Source organism: Siphateles boraxobius, unplaced genomic scaffold (assembly GCF_051911475.1).
Source record: "Siphateles boraxobius isolate OS27281-9 unplaced genomic scaffold, OSU_SipBor_1 7, whole genome shotgun sequence".
NCBI lineage: Eukaryota > Metazoa > Chordata > Actinopteri > Cypriniformes > Leuciscidae > Siphateles > Siphateles boraxobius.
In genome coordinates, this window is record NW_027509197.1 from 26,645,549 (window position 1) to 26,671,790 (window position 26,242).

General features: G+C 38.6%; 1 protein-coding gene across 50 annotated transcripts in view; it reads right to left on the reverse strand.

The window, feature by feature from the left end:
• caska (calcium/calmodulin-dependent serine protein kinase a) overlaps window positions 1-19,979 on the reverse strand; it is a 224,112-nt gene extending 204,133 nt beyond the window's left edge. For all 50 annotated transcript variants that reach the window (XM_077215443.1, XM_077215438.1, XM_077215433.1 and 47 more), the window contains exon 1: window positions 19,282-19,979. In XM_077215443.1, the coding sequence (XP_077071558.1) occupies window positions 19,282-19,340 (59 nt within the window). In that variant the 5' untranslated portion in view covers window positions 19,341-19,979. The remainder of the gene's footprint in view (window positions 1-19,281) is intronic.
• Between the last annotated feature and the right edge of the window lie 6,263 nt (window positions 19,980-26,242).

Consider the following 26,242-nt stretch of genomic DNA (forward strand, 5'->3'; position numbering starts at 1 on the left):
TGTCGAATGGAACGCACCTAGAGTAAACGCCTCTGCTCTAGTCTAGTGAGCTCGCGCGCGCTGCCGTTTGGACTTTGAGCCGAGCGGATGAACAGTCCGTGTGGCGCGTGCGGTTCAAATGAGTTTCGTTCCGCTTTTGGCGCATAAACATTATCGAAAATGTATCGACCTCTTGATATCGTTTTATCGTGAAAAATTATATCGCGATAATTATCGTTATATCGCCCAGCCCTAATTGACACTCTTCGCGCCACTGTGTATGAAGTTTGCTGTTTGTTTTGCTGATGGCCAGCGACTGGCCAATCAACTAGCCCGACATACTCTTTTACTGGCCTAGGGCCATTGCTTATGTCGAACCCTGGATCATGTGACACTGAAGAAAGGAGTAATAAATCCTGAAAACGCTTCTGTGCCATCAGAGGAATTAGTATACAGTTACTGTCTTTATGATCAAAAAAATGCAATTTTGGTTAGAATAACCCCATTTCAAAAACATTTTATAAATTATACCGACCCAAACTTTTGAACAATAGTATAAATGAGAGTCAATTTCACATCATATTGGTTTAATATTAAACACTACATTGTGATATTGGTAACTTCCTCTGGCCTGTGGCTGGCCAAAGGGCACATAATTATTGTGCTTTCTCTTATCATAGTCCACAAAGCAGTTGTAACTTTTATAATATGATCCACAGCACTTTCACTTTCCGTATAATGTGCTTATATCAAGTGTTACCCTCTTAAAAAACAGTTCCCATTATAGATGCCCTGCAGTGACACGTTTCTCATTGGTTTGTCATTGTGCAATACCTGATCAAAGCAAGCACCACTTCAGGTCAGGGACTACTGTGTGCACTTCGCCTCTTGACTCACCGCTGCACTAAAAAGAGTTCTCAGAGGTTACCTAGGAAATATAGTTCAATTTAAGCCAGCCGTTTTTGAGCTGCAGACCAAGGCTGCTGTGTATCTTGGCAATGCAGCAGGAAATGACTTCTGTTCAAAAGGCCCACCATGAAGGAGGAAAGGGAAAAAAGGAAAAGACGTTTATAAAAGCTGAAAATGGTAGTGTCTGCCTAAGCAAAACCAGTGGGTCAGTTTGGCCCATCTGTGGAGTCAAGAAGGCAAATGTCGTGAGTAGCATCCAAGTTAACTCAGAGTTTAGGGCAGGGATCTATCAGAGAGCAGTTTCAGGGGCAGTAGACACAGCAGTGATTGAAAGGGTGAAAGAATGAGCCTAAAACCAAAACAGACCGAGAAAGAGACAGTGGCTTTGTCATACCAGCTGGAGATTATTACAATCAAATAAAAGGGATGTGAAGGCAAAGATCATAATTAAGATCAAGGTCACAACACAGATCATAAGGCTTTTCTAAGGCCAATTAAAACAAAGCAAGAGCAGAAAATAAATACAATAAAATGTTATGAGCGCAGGCACACAATTACAAGAGATGTATAAATAATTGGTTACTGTGCAAACTATATCTGAAGACATTTTTAACATCAGTGGCTACATCACAAACAATGCAATTAAGTTAAGAGTTCTGTAAACAGATTATTATAATTCATGTTAATGTGTTTATGCTCTCATAATTAACCTTAATCGCTGTAAAATATTTTAACTACACTATACTATACACACTTTAATCTAGGGGTGTGCGATATTGATTAAAATGTCTCCATGATCTGCTTTGAAGAGAGATTGTAGTATATTGGAGGGGAGCAAGGCGCCCCCATCCCAAAATACTGTACAATGCCACGTATATTCACATCACATTTAGCAATGCAGCGGTAGGGTTACACACACGTTACATTGGACAAAAAGCATTGACCGAAAGCGCACGTACACTAACAGCCTGTCACACAGCACCTGCGTATTGAACTAAGTTCTCTTTCACATCCGATTGCTCTTAAACTGTCAAATACACACAAGGTAGGGGTGGGCGATAATCCCGGTAGACACGATTAATCTTAAGAAATGTTTTTTAACCAGTAGAGATTTTGGACTATCGTCTCTAGGGATGCAACGATCCAAATTTTTTCACTTCCGATCCGATCCCGATACCTGAATTTGGATATCGGCCGATACCGATACTATTCCGATACCAGAGCTGTGTTTGCTTTAATATTATTATAATCATTATTGCTGATTTTATATGATGCTGAAATAAACTCCTCTCTACAGGCAAGTATGATATGTATGTATATACAGGTCCTTCTCAAAAAATTAGCATATTGTGATCAAGTTCATTATTTTCCATAATGTAATGATAAAAATTAAACTTTCATATATTTTAGATTCATTGCAAACCAACTGAAATATTTCAGGTCTTTTATTGTTTTAATACTGATGATTTTGGCATACAGCTCATGAAAACCCAAAATTCTTATCTCAAAAAATTAGCATATCATGAAAAGGGTCTCTAAACGAGCTATTAACCTAATCATCTGAATCAACTAATTAACTCTAAACACCTGCAAAAGATTCCTGAGGCTTTTAAAAACTCCCAGCCTGTTTCATTACTCAAAATCGCAATCATGGGTAAGACTGTCGACCTGACTGCTGTCCAGAAGGCCATTATTGACACCCTCAAGCAAGAGGGTAAGACACAGAAATAAATTTCTGAACAAATAGGCTGTTCCCAGAGTGCTGTATCAAGGCACCTCAGTGGGAAGTCTGTGGGAAGGAAAAAGTGTGGCAAAAAACGCTGCACAACGAGAAGAGGTGACCGGACCCTGAGGAAGATTGTGGAGAAGGACCGATTCCAGACCTTGGGCGACCTGCGGAAGCAGTGGACTGAGTCTGGAGTAGAAACATCCAGAGCCACCGTGCACAGGTGTGTGCAGGAAATGGGCTACAGGTGCCGCATTCCCCAGGTCAGGTCCGCATGGACCAGGTGGTCCAAAGCAAATTTTGCATGTCATTCGGAAATCAAGATGCCAGAGTCTGGAGGAAGACTGGGGAGAAGGAAATGCCAAAATGCCTGAAGTCCAGTGTCGAGTACCCACAGTCAGTGATGGTCTGGGGTGCCATGTCAGCTGCTGGTGTTGGTCCACTCTGTTCAAGGGCAGGGTCAATGCAGCTAGCTATCAGGAGATTTTGGAGCACTTCATGCTTCCATCTGCTGAAAAGCTTTATGGAGATGAAGATTTCAAGACCTGGCACCTGCTCGTGCTCACAGTGCCAAAACCACTGGTAAATGGTTTACTGACCATGGTATTACTGTGCTCAATTGGCCTGCCAACTCTCCTGACCTGAACCCCATAGAGAATCTGTGGGATATTGTGAAGAGAAAGTTGAGAGACGCAAGACCCAACACTCTGGATGAGCTTAAGTCCGCTATCGAAGCATCCTGGGCCTCCATAACACCTCAGCAGTGCCACAGGCTGATTGCCTCCATGCCACGCCGCATTGAAGCAGTCATTTCTGCAAAAGGATTCCCGACCAAGTATTGAGTGCATAACTGAACATAATTAGTTGAAGGTTGACTTTTTTGTATTAAAAACACTTATTTTATTGGTCGGATGAAATATGCTAATTTTTTGAGATAGGAATTTTGGGTTTTCATGAGCTGTATGCCAAAATCATCAGTATTAAAACAATAAAAGACCTGAAATATTTCAGTTGGTGTGCAATGAATCTAAAATATATGAAAGTGTAATTTTTATCATTACATTATGGAAAATAATGAACTTTATCACAATATGCTAATTTTTTGAGAAGGACCTGTATATGCATGTATGTCACAAAAAAAAAATATGTGTGTATATATATATATATATATATATATATATATATATATATATATATATATATATATTAAACAATAGATAAACAAAAGATAGACAATTAAACAAAGATACACATTATACAGGCCTACACAGTGCTTTAATTTCAGGAAGGTCTACTAACATTACTATTCATGTATGGTCTAAAAATAATTATAATAAAGTAATCAAAAGTAAATTAGCACTGCAAAGTTTATCATAAATAGATTTATGCTTATTAAAGCTAAAGTTATTCATTCAAGAGCTGTGAGTGATTTTCTCTTTGCCTTTTGTTGTTTGATTCCCAGTAATGGCGCAATCGTCAGTATGTTTATTAGACTGCTTCCCCTTTAAGAACGAGTCTACTGATGCACCGTATTTTCTCCCAACTATTTCCATAACTACGTCCATTTTAGACATAAACTGTTTAAGTGAATCTCCAAGCCGGTCATTTTTACATATTTTTTTGTACATTTGATTGTTTGATTGTACATTTGATTGCACATGAAGCCCAAATTATAATTTGCTTGTCTCGTTGTGGTCCGTTTCGGAGCCGCGCTGCATTGGGAACAGCATCTCTTGCGCAGATTTTTGTGCTTTTAATAGCTCTTTTTATTATTAAAAGCGTCCCGCAATTTAGCAACAGTAGAGACTGCATTTCACAACATTCACTGATCGTGCTGATTCTGTCTTAAAGTTTGAGTTTTAAGGAGAAATGACAGCGTAGGCTACTGCTGCGATGGGAAGGAAGTTGCGCTAGACAGAATGCGGCTATAGTTTTTAATGGTTTTACCTCAATATATTCTATAATCTTTGGTAGCCGAAATCTAAAATAAAATCAGACTAATATCACAGATCTAAAGTGTAACCATATAGGCTACGTTTGAATGTTTAGTTCTGTCCTCCGTCGTCACTAATTAAGCAGGGCTGTCATGTTGTGCGCGCTGTGGCACCGCGTGAGAGATCTCTCTCTCTCTCTCTCTCTCTTCTGGACTGCGAATAGCAAAAATGCATCACAGACCAATGGTTTAGTTAATACGGCTTTGCAAACATTGCATTTCGCTGTCTTGCTCTGCTGCGGTGTTTCCAGTGTGAAGTATTTCCACCATAGGATTTCCACACAGCGAACATGTTGGCAGCTCAATGCTATCCTGCTAGCTGGCTGCAAACTGCGGAATGGATTTCCTGAGCGGGGGTCTCTGTGTCTCGTTGAGCCGCTCCTCCGTTCAGGAAATCCATTCCGCAGTTAGCAGCCAGCTAGCAGACTAGCCGGCGGGAATCACTTACTGTACGTTCACACCGCCGCCGGCGAGAGCGGCAAAATACACTCTCGACGCCCTGCTAACGACGCCGTGCAAGATTCGTGGACGCTCTGATGCTCTGACGTAGATCGAATGCTTGATCTTTTTTTAAACTTCATTTAAAGCGGCCGCAAGCAAATAAGCATATTGATCAGTATTTGTGCAGACTGGCCACACGTAGGGTATAAGTTAACTTAATAATATATTTTAAATGTGAAAGTAAGGAAATTACAGATGGAAAGAGATTAACAATTATATTTACTTTGCAAACGATTATTTATGTCCCTGTACGTAAACAGGGACAAGTCATATAACAATGGTAAACCCGCAACAGAAATGATTAACTTCTCCTCCATTTTGCTTGGGAACTAATGTGGTCGGAACCAATGTTACCTGGCCTGCGTTCCTTGGAATCCTCTCAAACGGAGCACTTCTACATTCCGGTTGGTTGCCGCCGGTTGCCGACAAACCGCATCATAGCGCATTACCATAAAGTTGACCTGATTTCAACTCTCCTCGCCGCTCTCACCGTCCAAGACGCGCCGCGCCGTCCTCGCCGCCGGCTCTCATTGAAAATTAATGACTTCCGGCTACTTTGACGCTCTCGCCGCCGGCGGTGTGAAAGCACAGTTATGGAGTCATTTCAGCAGACAACGTTAAAGCGCAGACATGGCTCATGGATATCGGATATCTCCGCAGGTTGGATCGGGAAAATACGATACGTGGATTACGCTGGTATCGGTCCCGATACCGATACTGGATAGGCCCCATCCCTAATCGTCTCTATTGCAGTTAAGCTCACATGACATTGCTGTGCTGCATGGTCACAAAAGCTTATCGTTTGCATGCATTAAGCATTGAAGTTTAAAAAATAAGTGATCTGCGAAATGGTCTATCATGTCATGCACTATTTTAATCTGCTTATTTTGATTATTGGGAATATTCAGCCAATCTGCTAATGTGTTCAAACTGCTAGGCTACAACTTGGGAGTTCAGAGCCTAAATTTAGTTTTGGAAAATGTGCGGGGGTTCCCCCCTAAAGGTGATTCTTATGGGGGCATTTTTTAGACAATTTTTTTTTTAAGTTTGAAAATCTCACCTAAATGTTTGCTCACTCATTGTATTTGTTTTTACAATGGGGTAATTTTGTTGCTCAGGTGTTTACATAACCGAGGAAGCTTGATTTAAATTTTTGAATAAAAAAAAGCACAAATAAATACAATAGAATAAAGATACAAATGAAGTAAATAGCCAAGTTTTTTAGGTCTAATTAGTATTCATGCACAGAAATACAACAGAAACTGAATAAAGTAGCTTAATTAAAAGTAAAATAACACTGGATGGTCTTTTAGTTCTGTAAATTAAACAGTCTACATATGCTATTAATCCTGATTCTTTACAATTAAAGATCTTATGTTGTTTTATCAACATTAATGACAGAGACATATTAGGCTGCTGTCACTTTGAAGTGGTAGAGCGGATCCAATACGCATGCGTTTAATATTCTCAAGTTACTGTTTGTTTTTATTTAAGACATAACCAACTGTGTTTACGATGATAGCTACTCACCAAGACCGGAATTTTGACATCATTTTGTGTGTTTTTGACTGTTAAAACGCACCTAATCCGTGAAAAAGTTGTTACTCGCGAGCTGTTTGTGATGCGGCTTTACTGTGTATTAGTGATGGTAAGATTCACAGATTCGCATTGTGCATCGGCATAAAAGCTAACAATGCGATAAATCAATTTAAATAAGTGTGCATCGGATACAAAATGGCATTTGTATCGTGATGCATCGTTTTTAACATATCTGCATCAGTAAAAAATGATTCATATAGAATTATAAGTAGATGCGCTATACTTTTACTATTTAGAAAGTGACCAATATTTTATTATGTAACTGTTCAATTGATTTCTCCTTTCTGAACTGTTGCTCAAGCGCGTTCTCTCAACACCACTGCTGCAGCTGCTATGTGAACAATACGTTTCACAACACTCAGAGACCGAGGCATGTCCTGAGAGTCACCTTCCAAGAACAGATCAACATGGCGGAGCTCTATCTTCCAACAAATAATTATAAATCTAGTGTTTGGAAACACTTTTTGTTTTGGAAACTGCAATTTGTAAAATATGTCGCGCCGCTTTAAAATATACAGGCAGTTACTAATTTAACAACGCACTTGAAGCGCCAACACAGCGCGAGTGCAGCAGAGCATATTGTTCAGGGATGGAAATTAACTTTTTTGTCCACCGGCCACTGTGGCTGGTGGATTTCAAAATCTACCAGCCACTCAATGTTTTTACCAGCCACTTTCTTGTTTTTAACCGACAATGTGTAACTGCATGTGAAAATTAATACTACAAGATCTACAATACTTAAAGGGGGGGTGAAATGCTGTTTCATGCATAGTGAGTTTTTCACACTGTTAAAGAGTTGGATTCCCATGCTAAACATGGACAAAGTTTCAAAAATGAAGTTGTAAGTTTGATGGAGTAATTCTGTTCCAAAAATACTCCTTCCGGTTTGTCACAAGTTTCGGAAAGTTTTTTTCGAATACGGGCCTGTGTGACGTCAGAGTCGCCGGAATTTCCTTATACGGGTCTTAAGGGCACTTCTCCCGGAAGGGCGCGCGCGCATCTGTAGCCTAGTGCGTGCGAGAGTACGCCTATGCCCATTAGAGCGCTGGGCTCGGCTGCGCTGCAATTAAAAAAATGGCACCAAAAAAGTGTGTTTTTGGTTGCCAGGGCAAAACAACATTGCACAAATTTCCAAAGAACCCAGCGTTAAGGGACCTGTGGATGGATTTCGTTTTTCCAGAGCAGCAACGGAGTTGTGCAAGTGTTTTTGTTTGTTCCCTTCATTTCGACAGTAATAGTTTTATAAACAAGGCCCAGTTCAACACCGGATTTGCAGATCGCTTAATACTCAAAGATGGAGCAGTCCCAACGATAAAGGTTCACGGTCGTACGTTGGAACGGCAGGCGGTGAGTAAAACTGCTTCAAATGTCTGTGAGTTGTTAACTATCGGCGTGTAAGCACAGAAAGTAAACAACATGATCACATACAGTTAATGTATCTATGGAGCATGCGATGTATGGTGTGTGTTTAAATACATTTGTTTAGCTGGCCACTGTAGGTGTCAGTTTGTTTATTGTAAAAATAAATCATGTCCTCATAAACCAGTCTGTCTGTTTACAACACACAAATGTTGTAAAACTCGCGCATGACATGGTGTTCTAAAAACACTGCGCTCAAGTTCAAATCATTTCTATTTTAAAAAAAACGCTCGAGACCTTATGTTTTTCACCCATTTCACTGCCCATCTCACGTTTTTGTGAGCAAAAACGCGTTCTGTGTGAACGAGCCCTTATATTGTTTAGATCCTTGTTCTGCATGGGATTACTATTTGATTGTAGTCTAGCAAGGTTATTATTCTGAAAGTCATGTTGCCAGTAAAGAACCACATGGTATTTATTTATTTAATTATTTCTTTATATAATGTATGGCTGAATCTGATTGTTAGCCATGGTTTATTTTCGGATGTCACTCACAGCTTCCAGACGCTCTCAACGCAAAAGCTTTGCGCGCTCGTGTCGTGATTATTTAGCTCCGCCCACACGGTACGCCTCCACCCGCTCGGGTTTTTCCGGAAAGACTCGGTACAGCCTATCTTTCTTTTATAAATATAATAAAACTAAAGACTTTTTGGAGATATGAAGGATGCAATACTACTCTATAGGTACTCAAGATTAACATGAGATTGAGTGAAACTGAGCATTTCACCCCCCCCTTTAAGCAGTTTATTTAATCTCAAGTGTCAATGAAATACTGACATTTTCTCTTTCTCTCTTATACACACACAAACCATGAACTGATATACATTTCATTAAATGAGTAGGTTTTTAGTCCCAACAATGAAACTATTCGTTTTGGCATCTTCTGAAGCGTGTTGACGACATACCGAGCAGAACATTGTCAGACTTGTCTCGTCGTAAACCAACCAATCGCGGGACTCCCCATTGTCTGCTTTTCTCCATCGTTCTTTAAAAAAACGTTTTTTGACCTTCGCCTCTTTGTCCACTTGCTCCTCCTGAGTTGTTTTCTCTGCGGACCTCTTAACGCCTGCGATGTAACGCCACATTTTTTTTGAAGGTGTGCGACCTCTAAAAGTGTCCGCCGTCGGGTGAAACAGTATGCTATTTTTATTTACCCGCCACGGTGGCCAGTAGGCGAAGCGAGTTTACCCGCCACAACACGAAATCACCTGCATTTGGCTGGTGGCGGGTGCTAATTTCCATCCCTGATATTGTTGTCCGACTGTTAGTTTCACTGCTTCTATTGTTCTCATTTGTAAATTGCTTTGGATAAAAGTGTCTGCTAAAATAATAAATGTAAATGTTTTTTACATTTAATACAGTATTTTTTTCATACAGTTATGAAAGACCTGTTTGTGAAAAGTTTTTTATTTATTTATTATTGTTTATGTTAAACATTAACATTAGCCTACATTTTTTCACTGTTAAATGTGTCAGCTGTTAAAAGTGTAACTGGAGACAGGACAGGAAAAGAATGTCTGTTTTTATTTAATATTTTGGTTGTGTGAAAACCAAATCTTTTGTTTGTGAAAGAGCCATGTGTTAAAAGTCAGATTGAACGGGTCGCGGAATGGGGTTGTTTCATGACAATTTTTATTTTTTTCATTTGTTGTTGCGTTAAATCTTACCCAGATACAATAGTGCTATTTTCTGATTGGCTATTGTGTAGCCCCTTTCTTTTTTTTTGATTGGCTGATAAGTGGCGGGCTCGACTAAGAACTCCAGGGGAGACGCGCTTGATTCCTGCCGGTTCCATAGTGAGAACGGTGCGGTCAGAGAAATTTTGGGCGCTGCGGCATATTAAATATATTATAAATAGTTTTTCCATGTGAGAAATACAATGTGTGGCGGGAGTGCGTGACAAAAGTACGAAATGAGTGATTGTCACGCTCAATGCATGACACTTGAGAGCCCTGTATACCATATTGAATTGCATAGCATTATTTTTTTCTCCATTGCATTGTAGCCTATGTATTACATTGAATAGCATCGCGTTGATTCGAAATCGGATCGCACTGCATCGTAATAGTAGTGAATCATATTGCATCGGTAGCTGCTTATATGTATCTTTAATGAATCGTTGGCAGTGCACCGAGATGCGTATCGCATCGGCCTCCGTTAATGAGATGCACTTCCCTACTGTGTATGTGCGCAGAGAAAACTAATCTCCAAGAGAGCGTGCGAGTACTAAATAGTTTAAAATCGCTAGACTGATTAAACTGGTAAGACTTAAAGACGTGCAAATGATAAACTTTTGTGGCGATGCAACACTGGCCTAATTGTGCAAACAGCGAGAATCTAGTATCGCCGCCTGAAGTGCTTGACGCTTGCCTTGTGCAACCCATTTTGAGAGAGAAAGAGATCATCACTCACGCTTTCTCGCAGAAAGTTTTAAAATGACTGATTTGATTTTATAATCGGTGTGGATTAGTTTACTCATACAGCCTACATGCTAAAGTGAAATAATGTTTGCTGGAATTTCCCGGATTATGTGCGAGACCTCAGGGAATTATTAAAATTACACGCAATAACCGCAGTACGGCACCGAAATTCAAGCCCTGGGAACTTTTCTAAGAAGAGTTTTCATGCTTTAAACATCCACATAAACCATCACTGTGACCAGGCTGATGAATGTTTTTTTCACATGGATCAATGCTGTATTTTGTGAGAATGAGTAATAGGCAGCACCTGCAGTCTGCAGAAGAGAAGGAAGAGCACTGTCCGCTTACCTCATGGTCTTAATACCTCACTGGGCAACATCAGTTGAGCAGAGCAAGTTAAGGAGAGGAAACACATTGTGTCTCTGCCAATTGCCAAAGCATTAGCCTTCACAGGAAGTGAGAAATTATTAGCACTGCTGCCTATCTATCAACTCAAAAGGCACTTTTTTTTACACAGGGGGCGTTTTTAAAGTCCATGAACAGAGAGAAAGCAATCAAACAGCATCTGCTTCTGGCTTTAATAAGGTAGAAGAGCTAGTGACCTGAAAAGGACTGTCAGTGTCATTTGGCTCTATGCAGCATCTCTTAAACAGAAAAGAGGGCCAGTTGTCTTCTCAGTGAGGCAGAGAACATTAAGGCTTAGAACATGACGTTCTAAGGCACGAGCAAGGGCTGATGCCCTGCTGGCATCAGAACAGTTTAGAGACACAGGAGAATTTATTACAAACAACTTCGATTTGATACTTGAATCCCAAAAATCTATCTATGACATACTTAATCAGTCTATGCTGTTTTTAGTTGATGTGTGAACAACAATGAGCATTATTTGTAGCGCGCATCACAGCCTGCCATGCAATAATCCCAATAAACTTTGTGACTTTATATATGTCTCTGTAACAGTTTCAACAGTTCATTATTACAGGGATGAGGAAGCGGGAACCGGCAAACGTTTCACAACTTTTAATAAAATAAACAAACTACATAAATACAAAACGAAAGTAAAGTAAACATTAGAGGTGGGCGATATATCGTTTAAATCGTTTATCGAATATTTCATAATTTGTACAATCCGACCCCCCAAACATGAAAAGAGCTGAAGGAAGTTAAAGAGAAAACAAATAACGCACACTATAACCTTCTAAACAATTATATGTAGCGATTTTAATACTGTAGGGGTTTGTTTGACTGTATTTTATTTTTAGTACAAAATCACGATCGTTCCTCAATTGCACGAGAGTAAGCTCCTAAAGTTACTAATTTGCAATATACAACTACGAAGTTCTTACCTGTGTGTTATGACGTTTAGGTTGAAGCAACAATCCAAAATCGTAAAGAGAACGCGAAATATGCGTTGTTTGTGGAAAAATGATCTTAAGTTAAAAAGGTTTTCTTAAATGTCTGTGGCGTCCTCGAGTGGCGAGCTTCGTGATTGCATCATTAGAAAATTGCGTTGTATGAGTCCAAAAGATGGAATACATTTTCCCAAGAGATCGGTTCCGTACGCATTACAAACCGAACCATTCCGGTGGTTGGACCATTTTTCCTGCCGACCAAAATCCGCGCTGGAGCGAACACCACAATGTTGCGCAACATCAACTGGCAAATGTAATGAAAGCGGAACGAAACTCATTATTTTGTGCTTTACGGACCATTTATCATTTCGGACAAATATCAGTGCAGCGCGATCCGATCTTGAAGCAACACCGTGAATTTTGTGAACCGTTACACCCCTATTAAAAATATAAAAGAACAATAAAGACTTTGAATAATAAATGACTATTGAATAATATTTTATTATTTTAAAAAGTTTAGGAGTCTTTAAATCAATAATGTCTCATATCTTTATGTACTAGTAATTCTATACAATAATAGGTCAAATGCAGCAAGTCAAAAGACCAACTGGACCTTCTTTACCAGTTTGCACACATTTCTTTTTCCAGGATTGCAAAAATATCGTCTGAATATCGATATCGAGATATTCATTTTTGTCAATATCTCCCACCCCTAGTAAACATATAATAAAACAGAAATGCAACATAAAATCCAGGCCTGGCCGTTCTCGATCTTCACTGTCATGGCTCCTTTTTTTGTGCTTCTGCTCCTTCGTGAGAGATACGAGACCGCTGCATAGTGCAGGTCTCGCTCATCAATAATCACGCCACCGGCCTCACGCCGTTCTCTCACGGCCCTCGGCATCGTCCTGCTCGCCACAGTCTCTTCTTTCCAATTCTGTCAATTTCATTACAAATTTCAAAAACTAAATACCAGAATTTAGGCTTAAAGTGGCATAACAGATTGCTGTAGCTACCTCAGTTCAGTTAATTTAATTACATAAATAAACATAATTATTCCAAAATACTTTTGAACTACAACTTATGTGAAGATTACCACAATTTATTTTTTTATCTATTTAGCTGATATACCAAAAGCCAAATTCACATCCTGTGACCTCCAAAAAAACACCAACATAAAAAGCCAAATGCACTGATGATGGCAGAAAGTAGCAACAGAGCGTGAGTGATCACAAATGAATAGAAATAAAATAAAAATACATCAAAAAGTGCTGGAAGAAGGAATATGATGAAATGCAGAGGAAAAGTTACATGTTCAATTTTACACTGGTTCCTTATTAAATCAGGGCCTGAATTTCGTTTTGGAAAATATGGGGGGAAATCCCCCTTTAGGTTATTCTTATGGGGGGGATTTTTTAATTTGAGGGGGGGAGTTTTTTGACAATTTTAAAAAAATACGTTTAGCTAAATGTTTGCTCACTCATTGCATTTGTGTTTTTACAATGGGGTCATTTTTTTTAGTTTACACAACAAAAGGAAGCTTGATTTCAATCTTTGAATTAAATTGAAAAAGCAGCACAAATAAATACATGAAATAAAGAGAAAAGTTTAGGTCTAACACTAATATTCAGAAATGCTAGAAACAGAAAAAAGTAATCAAATGAAAAATAACACGGAATAGTCTTTTAGTCCTGTATAATTTGAATACATAGGCTATTAATCCTGATTCCTTACAATTAATGATATCTTTTGTTGTTTTATATACAATAATGACAGACACATTTTAGGCTACTCTCACTTTAAGAGCTAGTGCACGGATCCACGTTCACATGTTACGTGTAAAGCGCAGTCCGCGCCACTTTCTCCTCTTTTAAAGGTATAGCGGAGGATTTTCTTTTTCCGGGTGGGTAGCCTATACTATTGGTCCACCTAAGTGTCAATCATTCTGGTGATATGTTTACGTAAGGCCGTTGTACGTGCTCGTCCCTTCTGCGCATGCGCACTTTCAGGTGTATTATGTGTGATGAGTAACAGTTTCAGCCATTCCTTTGAAAATGGCTGAGGGTTGAAAGAGAAAAAATGTATACGAAGTGTATGATAAGAAGAGAAAAGCTGCAGAATATAGAAACAAGACCAAATGAAAGAAGTATTTGGTACAACCTGAGTGACAATATAACAAAAATAACAACCTGCTGTCCGCTTCCACCTCGGCACAGATTGCCAAAACTCAGCTCATAACAGCACAAAGCAGAGGAAAGTCACAACACTGTCAAACTTAATCACACTCCCCCACCTTTTGCTCAAAGCTAGATGCTCAAGCAAGGCGATCTTGCTCTCTCATCTGGGTCAGTGTGTCAGTCAGCCTCGAATCAAAGACAGTGACACACACTATTACTAACCTCATTACCACCCCCTCATACACTCATCAAAAAACACTATTAAACAACATAAGCATGCTGTTAATGAAATGTTAACATGTTTTGAGGGGTTGAGGTTAAGTGTAGGGGGTGCTTGACTTTATTAACAACATTTTTCTTCTCCAGGTAGGGATAAATGAAGGTCAGTCACTGCTAGTTCATGGCGCTTTCACAACAGGACCCAGAATCCTGGGGGTTTTAAAAGGCTGGAGGAAGGTTTGATTTGTGCACACTGGTGACTAACCTGCAGGAGACCATGAGTTATCTACTGCTCTCTGTGGACAAAAGAGGTCTGTATGAGCAGGTTTCTGGAGCCCGAAAATGTTATATTACATTACCTGTGTGTATGAAAACGTTCCCGGTCTCTATATCACTTTAATCTTTGGATTTAAGATTTTAAACAATTTGATTGTGTTTTGCTAGACTGCACTGGCAGGTTTAACAGAGCTAAATCTGCTGTGCAGCAAATTGTTGACAAACTCTTGTTCGGGCTGCTGGCTGACGGTTTCATGCATCAGCAAAGCTCAATCAGACTGCTAGATCACTCTGGCTGAGACTACTAGCCTATAGCATTAGTGCCTAAACAACACAATCACTCTGGACTTAAAGCCCTTGGAAGTAGCATACTGTATTTGACTAATAACAACATATAGGAGCCAAATTCAGCCACAAAATCCAGCTCTGGGCTTTGGCATATTACTAGTCCCCGTGCCTAATAGTTTGCAAAGCCATCTGCCATGGCAGTGTGAGACTCAAACAATGAATAGATTACCAGTTTTTATTCCACAAAACACCTGTCCTGAACATGAGAGTGCAAAAAACAAACTTAATATGTCTGTTCTGCTTTTTTTTTATAACACATTATTAATGGCAACTTGGAGGACAGCAGCTTTAAGTGTTTTAAAAACAGACGAGAGGCCAGACGCAATGTAACAGTGAAATATGGCACTGCAGGGTGTCTTGGTCAGCTATTCTGACCCTTTGTCCTGTACTATAGCATCCTGTGCCGTTTATAATAACAGACATACACACAGCACGCACACCCACACACCCACATCTCTTATTGAGCTCACAGAACTTGGCCTAGGGAGAGAAGCAGTGTCAGTGGGAGTGTATCTGCTTAATGGACATCATCCTCTTTCCTCTTTACCTCCAAACACAAGCGTGAGGCCTCGGGGTGGGCACAGAACAGCGACAAGCCACACAGACAGACAAAAAGGATTTCCTCGTGTGTGTAATTCTGAAATAAATTTTATTTGTCTATTATGGAACAAAATAAAGGCCCTGTAAACAAAAAAAATATTCTAAAATATATTTTTTATAAAAACAAGGGAGAGGTAAATATCTTCCTGTATCTACACATATGTAATGGAAACAGACCATCAACAGAGTTTCCATCTTTTGCATTGCTTTGTTATTTTGCTTTGCTAATGCGCATTGTGCCCTTAAACATAGTTTGTTAGGTAAAAATCCACCACTGTGCACATGCTAACTATATGTTGGTTTGTTATTATGAGACAGCAACATGTACCGAACTGCTTCTAATTACAAACTCAGAGTACCAGTCAGAGTGCATGTTGGGAGCTCTAATTACATGGTATTAGAAATGTACATCCACTATTGTCTTTACATTGAAACTCAGGCAAACACTTGCACAACAGTGACAGCTGGAGAAAAACCTGGTTATATAACATAAAAATATGAGATCTCATAACAGTCAAAACAATAAGTAAATGTTCCATCCAGTTCAACGACGTGGTATCTGTCGGGATTTAAGAAGAAAAGAAACATACAAGACAAGAGTAATGAACTTCATCCATTACACATTCCCTTCCATTCTCATACATAGACTGGTGCAGGTATGATTTAAATTAGTAGGCCAAAATACAGAAACAAGTTAGCATTTAAGCACTTCCAGTTCCATCGTCCCAGAATCAATGTTTTTGGTTAAATAAGTGGGTGAAATAAGGTCTGTGGTGGAAACAAGCTGAAGATACTTTTACGTTTTATTCTACGACATAATACATCAGTATTACCCCACTTGTGATTTTCTAAGCTGTTATAGATCTTGAAAATGCGGTTTATAACAGGCTGAATGGGACAACAGAGGCTGCCGAGGATATTAATCATCACGCTGAACGGATATACTCAGTCCGCTTTTACAGCCTTGTTATGCTTATAAGTGTGCTCTTATAAACTATTCTAACTCAAACTTTCTGAGAAAATGTTTTATTAGATAAAAACTGAAAGAGCTGTCTGAAGATTAGTGATGGTGACTTTGAATTTGTGAGACCGTGGTGTAGTTCATTTATAGCCTACCTTTAGTTTTTTACTTCGGGTGACTGCATTTAGGCTTCAAAATACATACATGTTGTGTTTATCTGTGAAAATGATCTTGATGGGGAAAAAATGTGCAAGTATCATAAACTTTTGTTGATCACGGAGCTTGATTTTTAGGATAATCCAAAAGCCAATGGAAAAACCTATAGGGTCAGAACACAACACCACTTTTCAAAAAAGTAGTCAATAATACAATTCTTCTCATGAACACAACAAACTGCAATCTGAAAATGGTAGTGTAAACTGTGTTTCAGTTTATGAAAGGCTCCAAACCTGCTGATACATGTGACAAAAATCACACCAAAAAGTCACCAAACTCGTAATGTGGCTTAAAGGAACAATCCACCGTTTTTTGAAATGGGGCTTATTCACCATCTCCCCTACATTAAGATAGGTGGGCAAAAGCATATTTGTCTCAGTGCATGCATTGTCTTAGTTTGGCAGCCCCGACGCTAGCTTAGCTTAGCATAATGAATGAATCCTATGTTGTCAGGTACCATGTTGTGAGTAAAAGTGATTAAAAAAAATTGTTGCCTGCGTATTCACAACGAGTACAACTAGCAATGCAGATTAAGATTAGGCGATTTCCTAGGCAGATATTGACTTGGGACTATATTGGGGGGAAGCACAGGCGAACCACTGCTACTTGGCCGCAGAGATATCACGCAACACCTGAAATCCGTCAACATACCGGCGTGACCTGCACAGAGTATCTTCGCTTTTGGATTGTGTTGAGTTTGACAAGTTACAGCTACAGTTACAGCAAACATGGTAAATGCCTGCATAGCAAAAGGTTGTGAGAACAAGCAAAGGACATACACTCACACCACCAGTTCATGTTGGCTCTCATCCTCATGTCCTCTGGCTGTTGAGCGATCGCAACCTCCTCCTGTCGTTCTATATCCAAAGCACGCAGCTCCTCTTCTGAAAACTCTGGTTCGTAGAGGTATGGTTCTGGATCTTGACTGTCTGAGAAGTCACCCTTTTCATCTATCACAAAATCCGCCATGTTCATCGCCATTCACTATGTCTACTGTAGGAAAAATAGCTAGCTAATATTCACGCCGTATGTTGAGGAAGTTGGGGGATTTCCATAGGGGATTTCAGTATGAATTCAGCGCGATATGACTGCGCCCAAGTAACTTAGCAGTTCTTAGCCTGTGATTCGCCCTAATATAGTCCCAAGTCAATATCTGCCTAGGAAATCGCCTAGTCTTAATCTGAATTGCTATTTGTACTTGCGGATATGCAGGCCACAAGAAGTAATTAGTTTTTTTTTAATCACTTTTACTCACGACATGCTACCTGACAACATAGGATTCCATTCATTATGCTAAGCTAAGCTAGCGTCAGCACTGCCAAACTAAGACAATGCATGCACTGAGACAAAAATGCTTTTGCCCACCTATCTTAATGTAGGGGAGACGGTGAATATTTCAAAAAACGGTGGACTGTTCATTTAACAAAGCATTACATCAGAAACAACTTTAATCTCTATGGTGTGAGATCGCTACAGCTTTATTCCTATATTTGAAATTCTTATTACTTCAAGCCTGTCTACAACTGTACTCTTGCTGTGACTGACAAGTACCTTAAATGTGGTTCAATGAAGTGCCACTAAAAATATAGTTACCTATAAGAAATTGTTTCTAATCGTTAAAGATAACCGGTTTTACTGATATTTTTATCAACTTGTTTACCAAGTCTACCAATAAATTGCACCAAGTAATTGTGACCTTTTAGATGGTAAAAACGAAATCACAATAATTAGGCTAAATATGTTATATTAAATATATCATATTTTTAATTATAATAATAATACTCATAATGAATATAATTGTTTAAGTATAATGATCATTTAGTAATTGTGTCAAAAAATAGAAATAAAATCGATTCAGCATAATATTAATCAGAAACAAAAATAACAGATCATATCGCTCATACAAAAAGCAGTATCGTCCATCTATGTAGGAGAAAATCTCAGGGCATTCAGGGAAACATTCATGTCCATTTTGGGTCTTTATGACCTTATATTGAAATCAAAAAACTGAACTAATTATAAAAGCCAGAACTCAAAATAAATTGAAAACTGACCACTCAATGTAAAAGACATGCAGTAACCATTAACAATGACCAATAACATAACTACCGGTACAAACTAACATGACTGCAAGCACACACTTAACTTAGTAATATTTTCTAGATAACATCTAAAACTAAGGAGACACATTGACCTCCCTGGAAAAATGAATTAGTCGGTTTATTTATCATGGTCCCTTGTAGAAATCATCACTGTTTGATAGCAATTAAGGGGGCAATGTAAAAACGCTTGTCTTGCGCTCTAACGTTAGTTGTGAATAGCATCTACCTGCATGAATGCTGAAAGCACAGAGTAGACTTCTCTCATCTCTCACACACGCCACTCCCATTCCTCTTGCTTGAGACATGCAGTTTTGAAGAGTTACGACTGACTGTAATTGTCATGTGTTCAACAGCAGCACTGCACCACAAGTCTAAATTGCAGTGACATCTTTGACACTCGACACTAAATGCAAAACGCAGCTCGAGTTACAGATGGACATTTGCCCGTGTGTCGTTATCAAAGTAATCAAACCGTGACACTTACTTGCCAATGACCTCGCACAGCTCGTAAACATCTTCAAAGAGCACGTCGTCGTCGGCCATGGTCCAACTAGACCGGGGAATTTACACTCCCCTCAGAAAAATCCGTCCAATCGGTAAATATCAGAGGATTACAGCGTAGACACTTCAGAGTACCTGGGAACGCTGACAGCCGACGTTATCGCTCTCCAAATTCCGATGAACAAAAAATTATTGATTCCTGTCGGTTTTGGAGAGGAAAATATCCGTTGATGGTTCGGTTGAAGCGGGCGGACAGACAGTAGTGAGCGCTCGGTCCGATTGACTCACTCTGCCCCACCTTCTCCTCCCTCTCTCCCGGCCCCCTTAATCCCGCCACTCGAGGCTGAGGTAATTCAAGCGTTAAAAACAACTCCACAATAATCGCTGTTGAAGTCACAGAACCAAGTGATTTAAGTCGTCTAAACGCTAAACTAACTAATTCGACTCTGTCGATTAAAAAAAAGAAGAAGCGCACCCTGTTTATGTGATACAATTGTTGGTTGTTATTAAAGTACGCAGTTCAGCCGATTCTACTCATTCTACCCACGCGCAGGGCTTCTGTGAAACGCGCGAGGCTTTTCCCTTGCTCGCTCACGCTGGCTGCCGTTGCTCTAGTTCCCACTCATAACTCCAGCAGCTCTGCTGCTCCCAGCTTCCAGAAAACCCAAACTCCTCCCACTCAAGGTTATGAAACTGGATTGCCTCACGCCATAATGGCTCCGGCAGGACTTTTGTATTCCGGAATTCCTGCATAACCCAGCACGACGGTTTGAGCCAAAATGACGACCAGGCGTCTCAGAGTTTGTCTGTCAAACTGATAGTTTATTAATATGTTAGTAAGGTGGTGTAAGGTTAGTTAAACAAATTAAGCAGCTTTTGAAAAACTTTTTTTTAAATTATTATTATTATTGATTGTAAAGAATTACAACTACAGTCAGGGGGTAAACAAACAAAAAAAGACACATAAAGAAACAGTGACAAACTTAAAAGTTAAACAAAAATGTGAAAATGTTTTCAGATTGAAACACTTTGCAGTTTTCTTATTTTTCATACCCAATACAAAGGCTTGTTTCCTCCAAATTTACATTTATGTATACTAAATTTAGCTAACAAGAAGCAGACTAATTAAGTAATATTCCATATGATAAGATTTGTCATAAGAGAAAAAACAAATAACATATTTTTAAAGCAAAGTTGAAAGCTGGGCATGATATGAGCTTTAAAGGGTTAGTTCACCCAAAAATTAAAATTCTGTCAGTATTTACTCACCCTCATATTGTTCCAACCCCGTAAAACCTTTGTTCATCTTCGGAACACGAATTAAGATATTTTTTGATGAAATCTGAGAGCTGGATCACTCCATAGGCTTCTTAATGTATTGAAACTTGCCAGCCCCGAAAAGTTATTAAAGATATCAGAATCAGAATCAGAATCAGAAAGAGCTTTATTGCCAAGTGTGCTTGCACACACAAGGAATTTGTTTTGGTACTGAGGCTTCCAGTGGACATATACAAATACAACATGAAACATAATACTACAAATTATAAGAATAAAAAATAAAAATAAAAATATATGAGAATAAAACTATCACAGTTGGGTTTAGTCAGAATAGACATTTTCAGATTTACAGATTATGAACCTATTTACAGTGTTTTGAATATTATAAATAAATAAATCTACATATAAGTATCACCTGAGTTGTGGGATATTGCACTAAACAGTGGGAGTATTGCACTTACAGGCATATGCCTTGGGAGGAGTGTTAACTGTTCAGGAGGGAAATGGCCTGTGGGAAGAAACTGTTCCTGTGCCGAGATGTTCTTGTGGCCAGTGATCTGAGTCTCCGTCTTGACGGTAACAGTTCAAACAGGTGGTGTCCAGGGTGAGTGGAGTCTGTGATGATTTTACCTGCTCTCTTCCTCACTCTGGAAGAGTACAGGTCCTGGAGGTTTGGCAGGGGGGCACCAATAATCCTCTCCGCAGTCCGGACTGTCCGTTGTAGTCTCCTGATGTCTGAACATCTATATCGTTAAAATAGTCCAAGTGACTACAGTGGCTCAATCTTAAGTTCATCAAGCGACGAGAATACTTTTTTGTGCGCAAAAAAAATAAAAATAACGACTTTATTTAAACTATTCATTTCCTTCTCTGTGGGCCTCGAGTCATTGACATTGACTAGGCCCAACACAACAATAGCACATATTTTAATACAGTTTTATTACAATTATTTTCTATCTCCAGCAAGTTGGTTTCTGATGCAGTAATTTCAGGGTGGACAGTGACTTGTGAAACTTGTTTTGGATCAGGGACTCCGTTCCTTCTCTAGTTGAGGATGAGGAGTATGGGGACCTGTACAGGAACCACCCCCGAAGAAACGCAGGGCAATGGGAGAATAAACGCAACAGCATCTGGCAATAGAGGTAAGCAGTAACAGAAATTATATTTCTGTATTCGTATACGTATTAGCCTATATGAGGTTGAAGCTACTTAAATTGCCCTGTAAAGGGACAAATAAAGATTTTACTACTACTACTATGCATTTGTGTTTGTTTGCACATTTTTGTATTCTGAATTGTCATTATTAGAGACTGGAGAATGCAGAAATCATGATTTTTTTTCACATTTATGCATTTAATAATTATGGTGTGAGTGAGAGAGAGTGACAGATAGCCAATAAAGCTTATTGAGATTGTTTGTGTGTGTGTGTGTAAGAGAATGATACTTGTATGATAGTGAATTGTAATTACAACGTAATAAAACTTACTTGCTCATAACAAAATTGTAACTGCTATGAATATGCTGATTTTATTGTACTGTTGAACTGAGAAATGTGAAAACTTTTAATGTTTTCTGTGTTTACTTTTCTACAATTATGTATCATTTCATAGGTATGTGATACCATTATGAGCCATGCCAAGGAGAGGTTTTCTTTCACCAAGCATCGCATCAGCGCCACTCTCTTGCAAGGAGGCTTGTTCCCACAACACCGCAGAAAGTTCCCAGATTCAGCACTAGGAACCACAGTGGATGCCTACCCCATGTTGGACAAAGCTAGACTTAAAGGGTTAGTTCGCCCATTTAAGACATGAAGTTGTATGCAATCCTTACCAGCACTATAGTGTATACACACTGACCCACTCTGTTGTCACCCCCCTGGTCCGAGTTCTGACCGCTGGAAGTTTTTGAATGAAGTAATCCCGGCTACTTTCCGGGGCCACAAAACTGTGCGTTTTTACGTGAAAAAAAGATTTGCGTTTCAAAGCTTGATTAATTTAACACAAAAAAAACACGCCGGGCAAAATTCATACCTCAGTTTTAATGCGGCACTATTTTCCTTCCGTTTCTAACAATCCGCGCTGCTGTCAATGTCAACTGTCAACTGTCCCTGATCTATGAAAATGAGGACTTCCAGGGTTGCAGTGGTGCACTGGCTCTCTTTCAGGTTCTAATGGAAAATAACCTTCAAGACACATTCATTGAAACTGTAAGTCTTCTCAAGATCCTCATCACCACACCAATGACAACAGCAGAATCAGAGAGGTGCTTCTCAACTTTAAAGAGGATAAAAACTTTCCTCAGGATCACCATGGCACAAGATCGCCTCAACGCTCTGGCTATGCTCTCTATAGAGAAAAAACTCACACGGGATATTCCAGATTTCAACACAAGGGTCATTGAGAGATTTGCCACTCAGAAAGATAGACAAGCAAAGTTCCTGTACAAATAAGAATTCTCCATCCCTTTTAACTCACTCTCACTCTCTCTCTCTCTCTCTCTCTCTCTCTCTCTCTCTCTCTCTCTCTCTCTCTCTCTCTCTCTCTCTCTCGTATCAACACATACTTTTATCCATTATCCAATTGTCAACTTGTCTACAGTGAACTTTTAAAGATATGTAGTCTACAGCTGGGGATTGATTAAACAACTAGATTGTTGTATTCCCTATTATAATTTATTGTTACGCGTTTGCACTTTTTCTATCTGGACACGGAGCATAATAAACATGCAACTTGTTCATTATCATTACCTGTGAAACTGTTGATTTCTACATGGCAGTTAAATTAATATTGTATTTTTAGACCATTGGTATTGACTGGTTTAAGTTATTTTATTGGTATAGGCAAGGGCATGTCCTAAGGTGTAAAATGCACCAGAATGCAGGAAATCACATCTACGAAATTCAAAATTTTGAATTTTGAGACCCCCAGACCCCCAGCATGACAGCCCCACCTGCAATATTTTTCACAGGCCGCCACTGAGGTTTACAATTAGGTTCATTATACATTAGCCAATGTATTAACTAACATGAACGAACAATGAGCAATACATTTGTTACAGTATTTATTAATCTTTGTTAATGTTAGTTCATTGAAATACAGTTCATTGTTTGTTCATGTTAGTTTACATTGCATTAACTAATGTTAACAAATACAACCTTTGATTTTAATAATGTATTAGTAAATGTTGAAATTAATGTGAACTAAGATTAATAAATGCTGTAGAAGTGCAGTTCATTATTAGTTTATGTGAGGTAGTTAACTAATGTTAACTAATGAACCTTATTGTAAAGTTTTGTAGCATAAAGTGTATTTGTAGAAAGTGCCATCCAAAGGAAGCTGACTTAAGATTGCTATGGAGGAACATTCCTCAGAAATGCATTCCTCTGTGTTTTGTCTGCACTTTTTACATTAGTGCCTTTGAATTACGGCATTGATTTCTGTTGCTGATGATTAGTGGGATACACTTGAGCTAATTGGATTTTGTACATTGAGTCCATTCATTCAGTCTAGAATTCATTCCGTCACTTCTCATTGTAAATTTATAGCCTGAGTCTGAGAGAAAAAAACTGTTGAATCATAGCCTCATTAATGTGGGCATAAAGGCAGCCGACTCAGCTGCAGTGATTTTCAAGGATGAAACTACTAATTCACAAAGATGTAAACACACACACACACACACACACACATCGACCACATGATATTTTTCTGTCCACATATACACCCAAGAACCTGAAATGTACCTGGTTTTACACCATCATTGTTTGAGGGTAAATGTCAAATTGCTACTTTTTACTATAGACAATGAGTTTGAAATTATTATACATCAATTTGAAAGGGCTGAAAATGCCACTGATTTTTCAAACAATGTGTTTCAGGCATTATAAGTGAGATGGACAGAGGACATTTGGTATCTTCGGGTGCATCTGATATCCTCTGCTGATGGCAGCAAGCTGATTGTCAGAGATCCTGAGTGACTTTGCAGCAGGGCATGGCAAAATCTGCATTCTAACAGCCGTGTCTTCATTCATTTAGACCTGTCTCCTCTTGTTCTTTTTCAATTTTGTTTTATATGCTTGTGTATATATCTTATAAAGCAAACACATCATTTTTTTGTTTTCAAAGTTTAGCTTCAGGACCCAGACTTTACATTCAGTACAAAATACTTATAATTCAATTAAATTATTCACTTGTGGACATTGGTTCAACATGTTTGAAGTGAGTTTTCCTAAAATAAAATTAGCATGTTTACTCAACTCAAATACTCTGTAACTGAATTGAATAAGCTAAATAGAATTAGACGTGTCAGAGTAACTCAAATGTCTTTCATTTCTCTAGCTCTACTGGTTTGGAGTTTGTGTTGGGAGTTCGAAACAGCTTGCCAAAGCGAACTTCGAAAAGTTCACTTCGGCTGGTAAACATACCATTGGTCGATTGCAATAGATGTAATAGATGGGTGTGCGTGGAGACTCCGCCTTCTTTCACTTGGAACTCTTTTCTGGTTCAACTTCATTTTCCTGAATGAACTAAATAAAAATCACGTTTTTACAGTGTGCTAAACACTGTAAATAATGATTGTGATTTTAACTGTAAAAGAAAAGTTTCCTGATATGGAAACTTAACAGTAAGTTTCCTTATATACTGAATAACTTTGGAAGTGAAAAAGAATTGTTTAAATATAATTTACTGGGAAAAACTGTAAATTGACATTCCTCAAATTCCGTGTGACAATTCGCATTTAATATATATTCATTTAAATAACTGTTTCTTCTTAGTTTATTCTAACCATTTATGCACATTAGGGATAATGGTAATTAAATGTTTATTTAATTACTTAAGTGTCGTGTGTTACCATGATGTTGTTAAATATTTGTGTAAATGACAATGCACCTTTTATATATTACTGTAGTATTTATCTTCTCAGTTTGTGAGAGAGCTACTTGTGATGAGCTTTGATTCATCAAGTTCCTTTCTCATCACCTGTTGTGCTGTCACCTCTTTGTGGTTGTCAGTCTATTACAAAGATACAAAACAGATATTAGTATGGTACATATGAAGGTATTATATCACATTACATCACTCAATGAAATGTTTTTACAGTAACTATAATTTGAATCTGTAAAACTTAAATGTTGGTACCGTATTTTTTCGGTAAATTTCTGTATAATTGTAATGTTTGCAAAGACTGCAAGCAAATTTAAATGCATATTATTAAGTCTATTAATTTTGGCATCTTATCGATGCACAATTATATGGTTATTTGCTTTTAAAATAGTTTTTCCTATCATTGACATCATCCTCTTAAGCATGAAGACTGTCCCAAAATAATTAATCTGCCTCTCTGTTCATCTCTTTTTGTCTATCTGTGTTTCTCTGCCATTTCTCTCTGAGGGTTGACAGATTCAATCTAGACTATTATCACCTGCAACCACATTGAATGATCAGCAATTTGTGATGAAAGCCACCTTGTAACATGCAAAGATGTCGATACAAATATTGCCTTTTCACAGCAATTAACTTAACAATTGTTACTTTGACATGGCAATTGGCAGTTTTGCCAAAAAATGCAAACTCGACTACAAGTCGATTGTTTGGTACTGTACATTTGAGGCTAATTGTATTGTTGTAATTGGGAACACTGAATTAAATTATCTGTTATTGCATTCAATG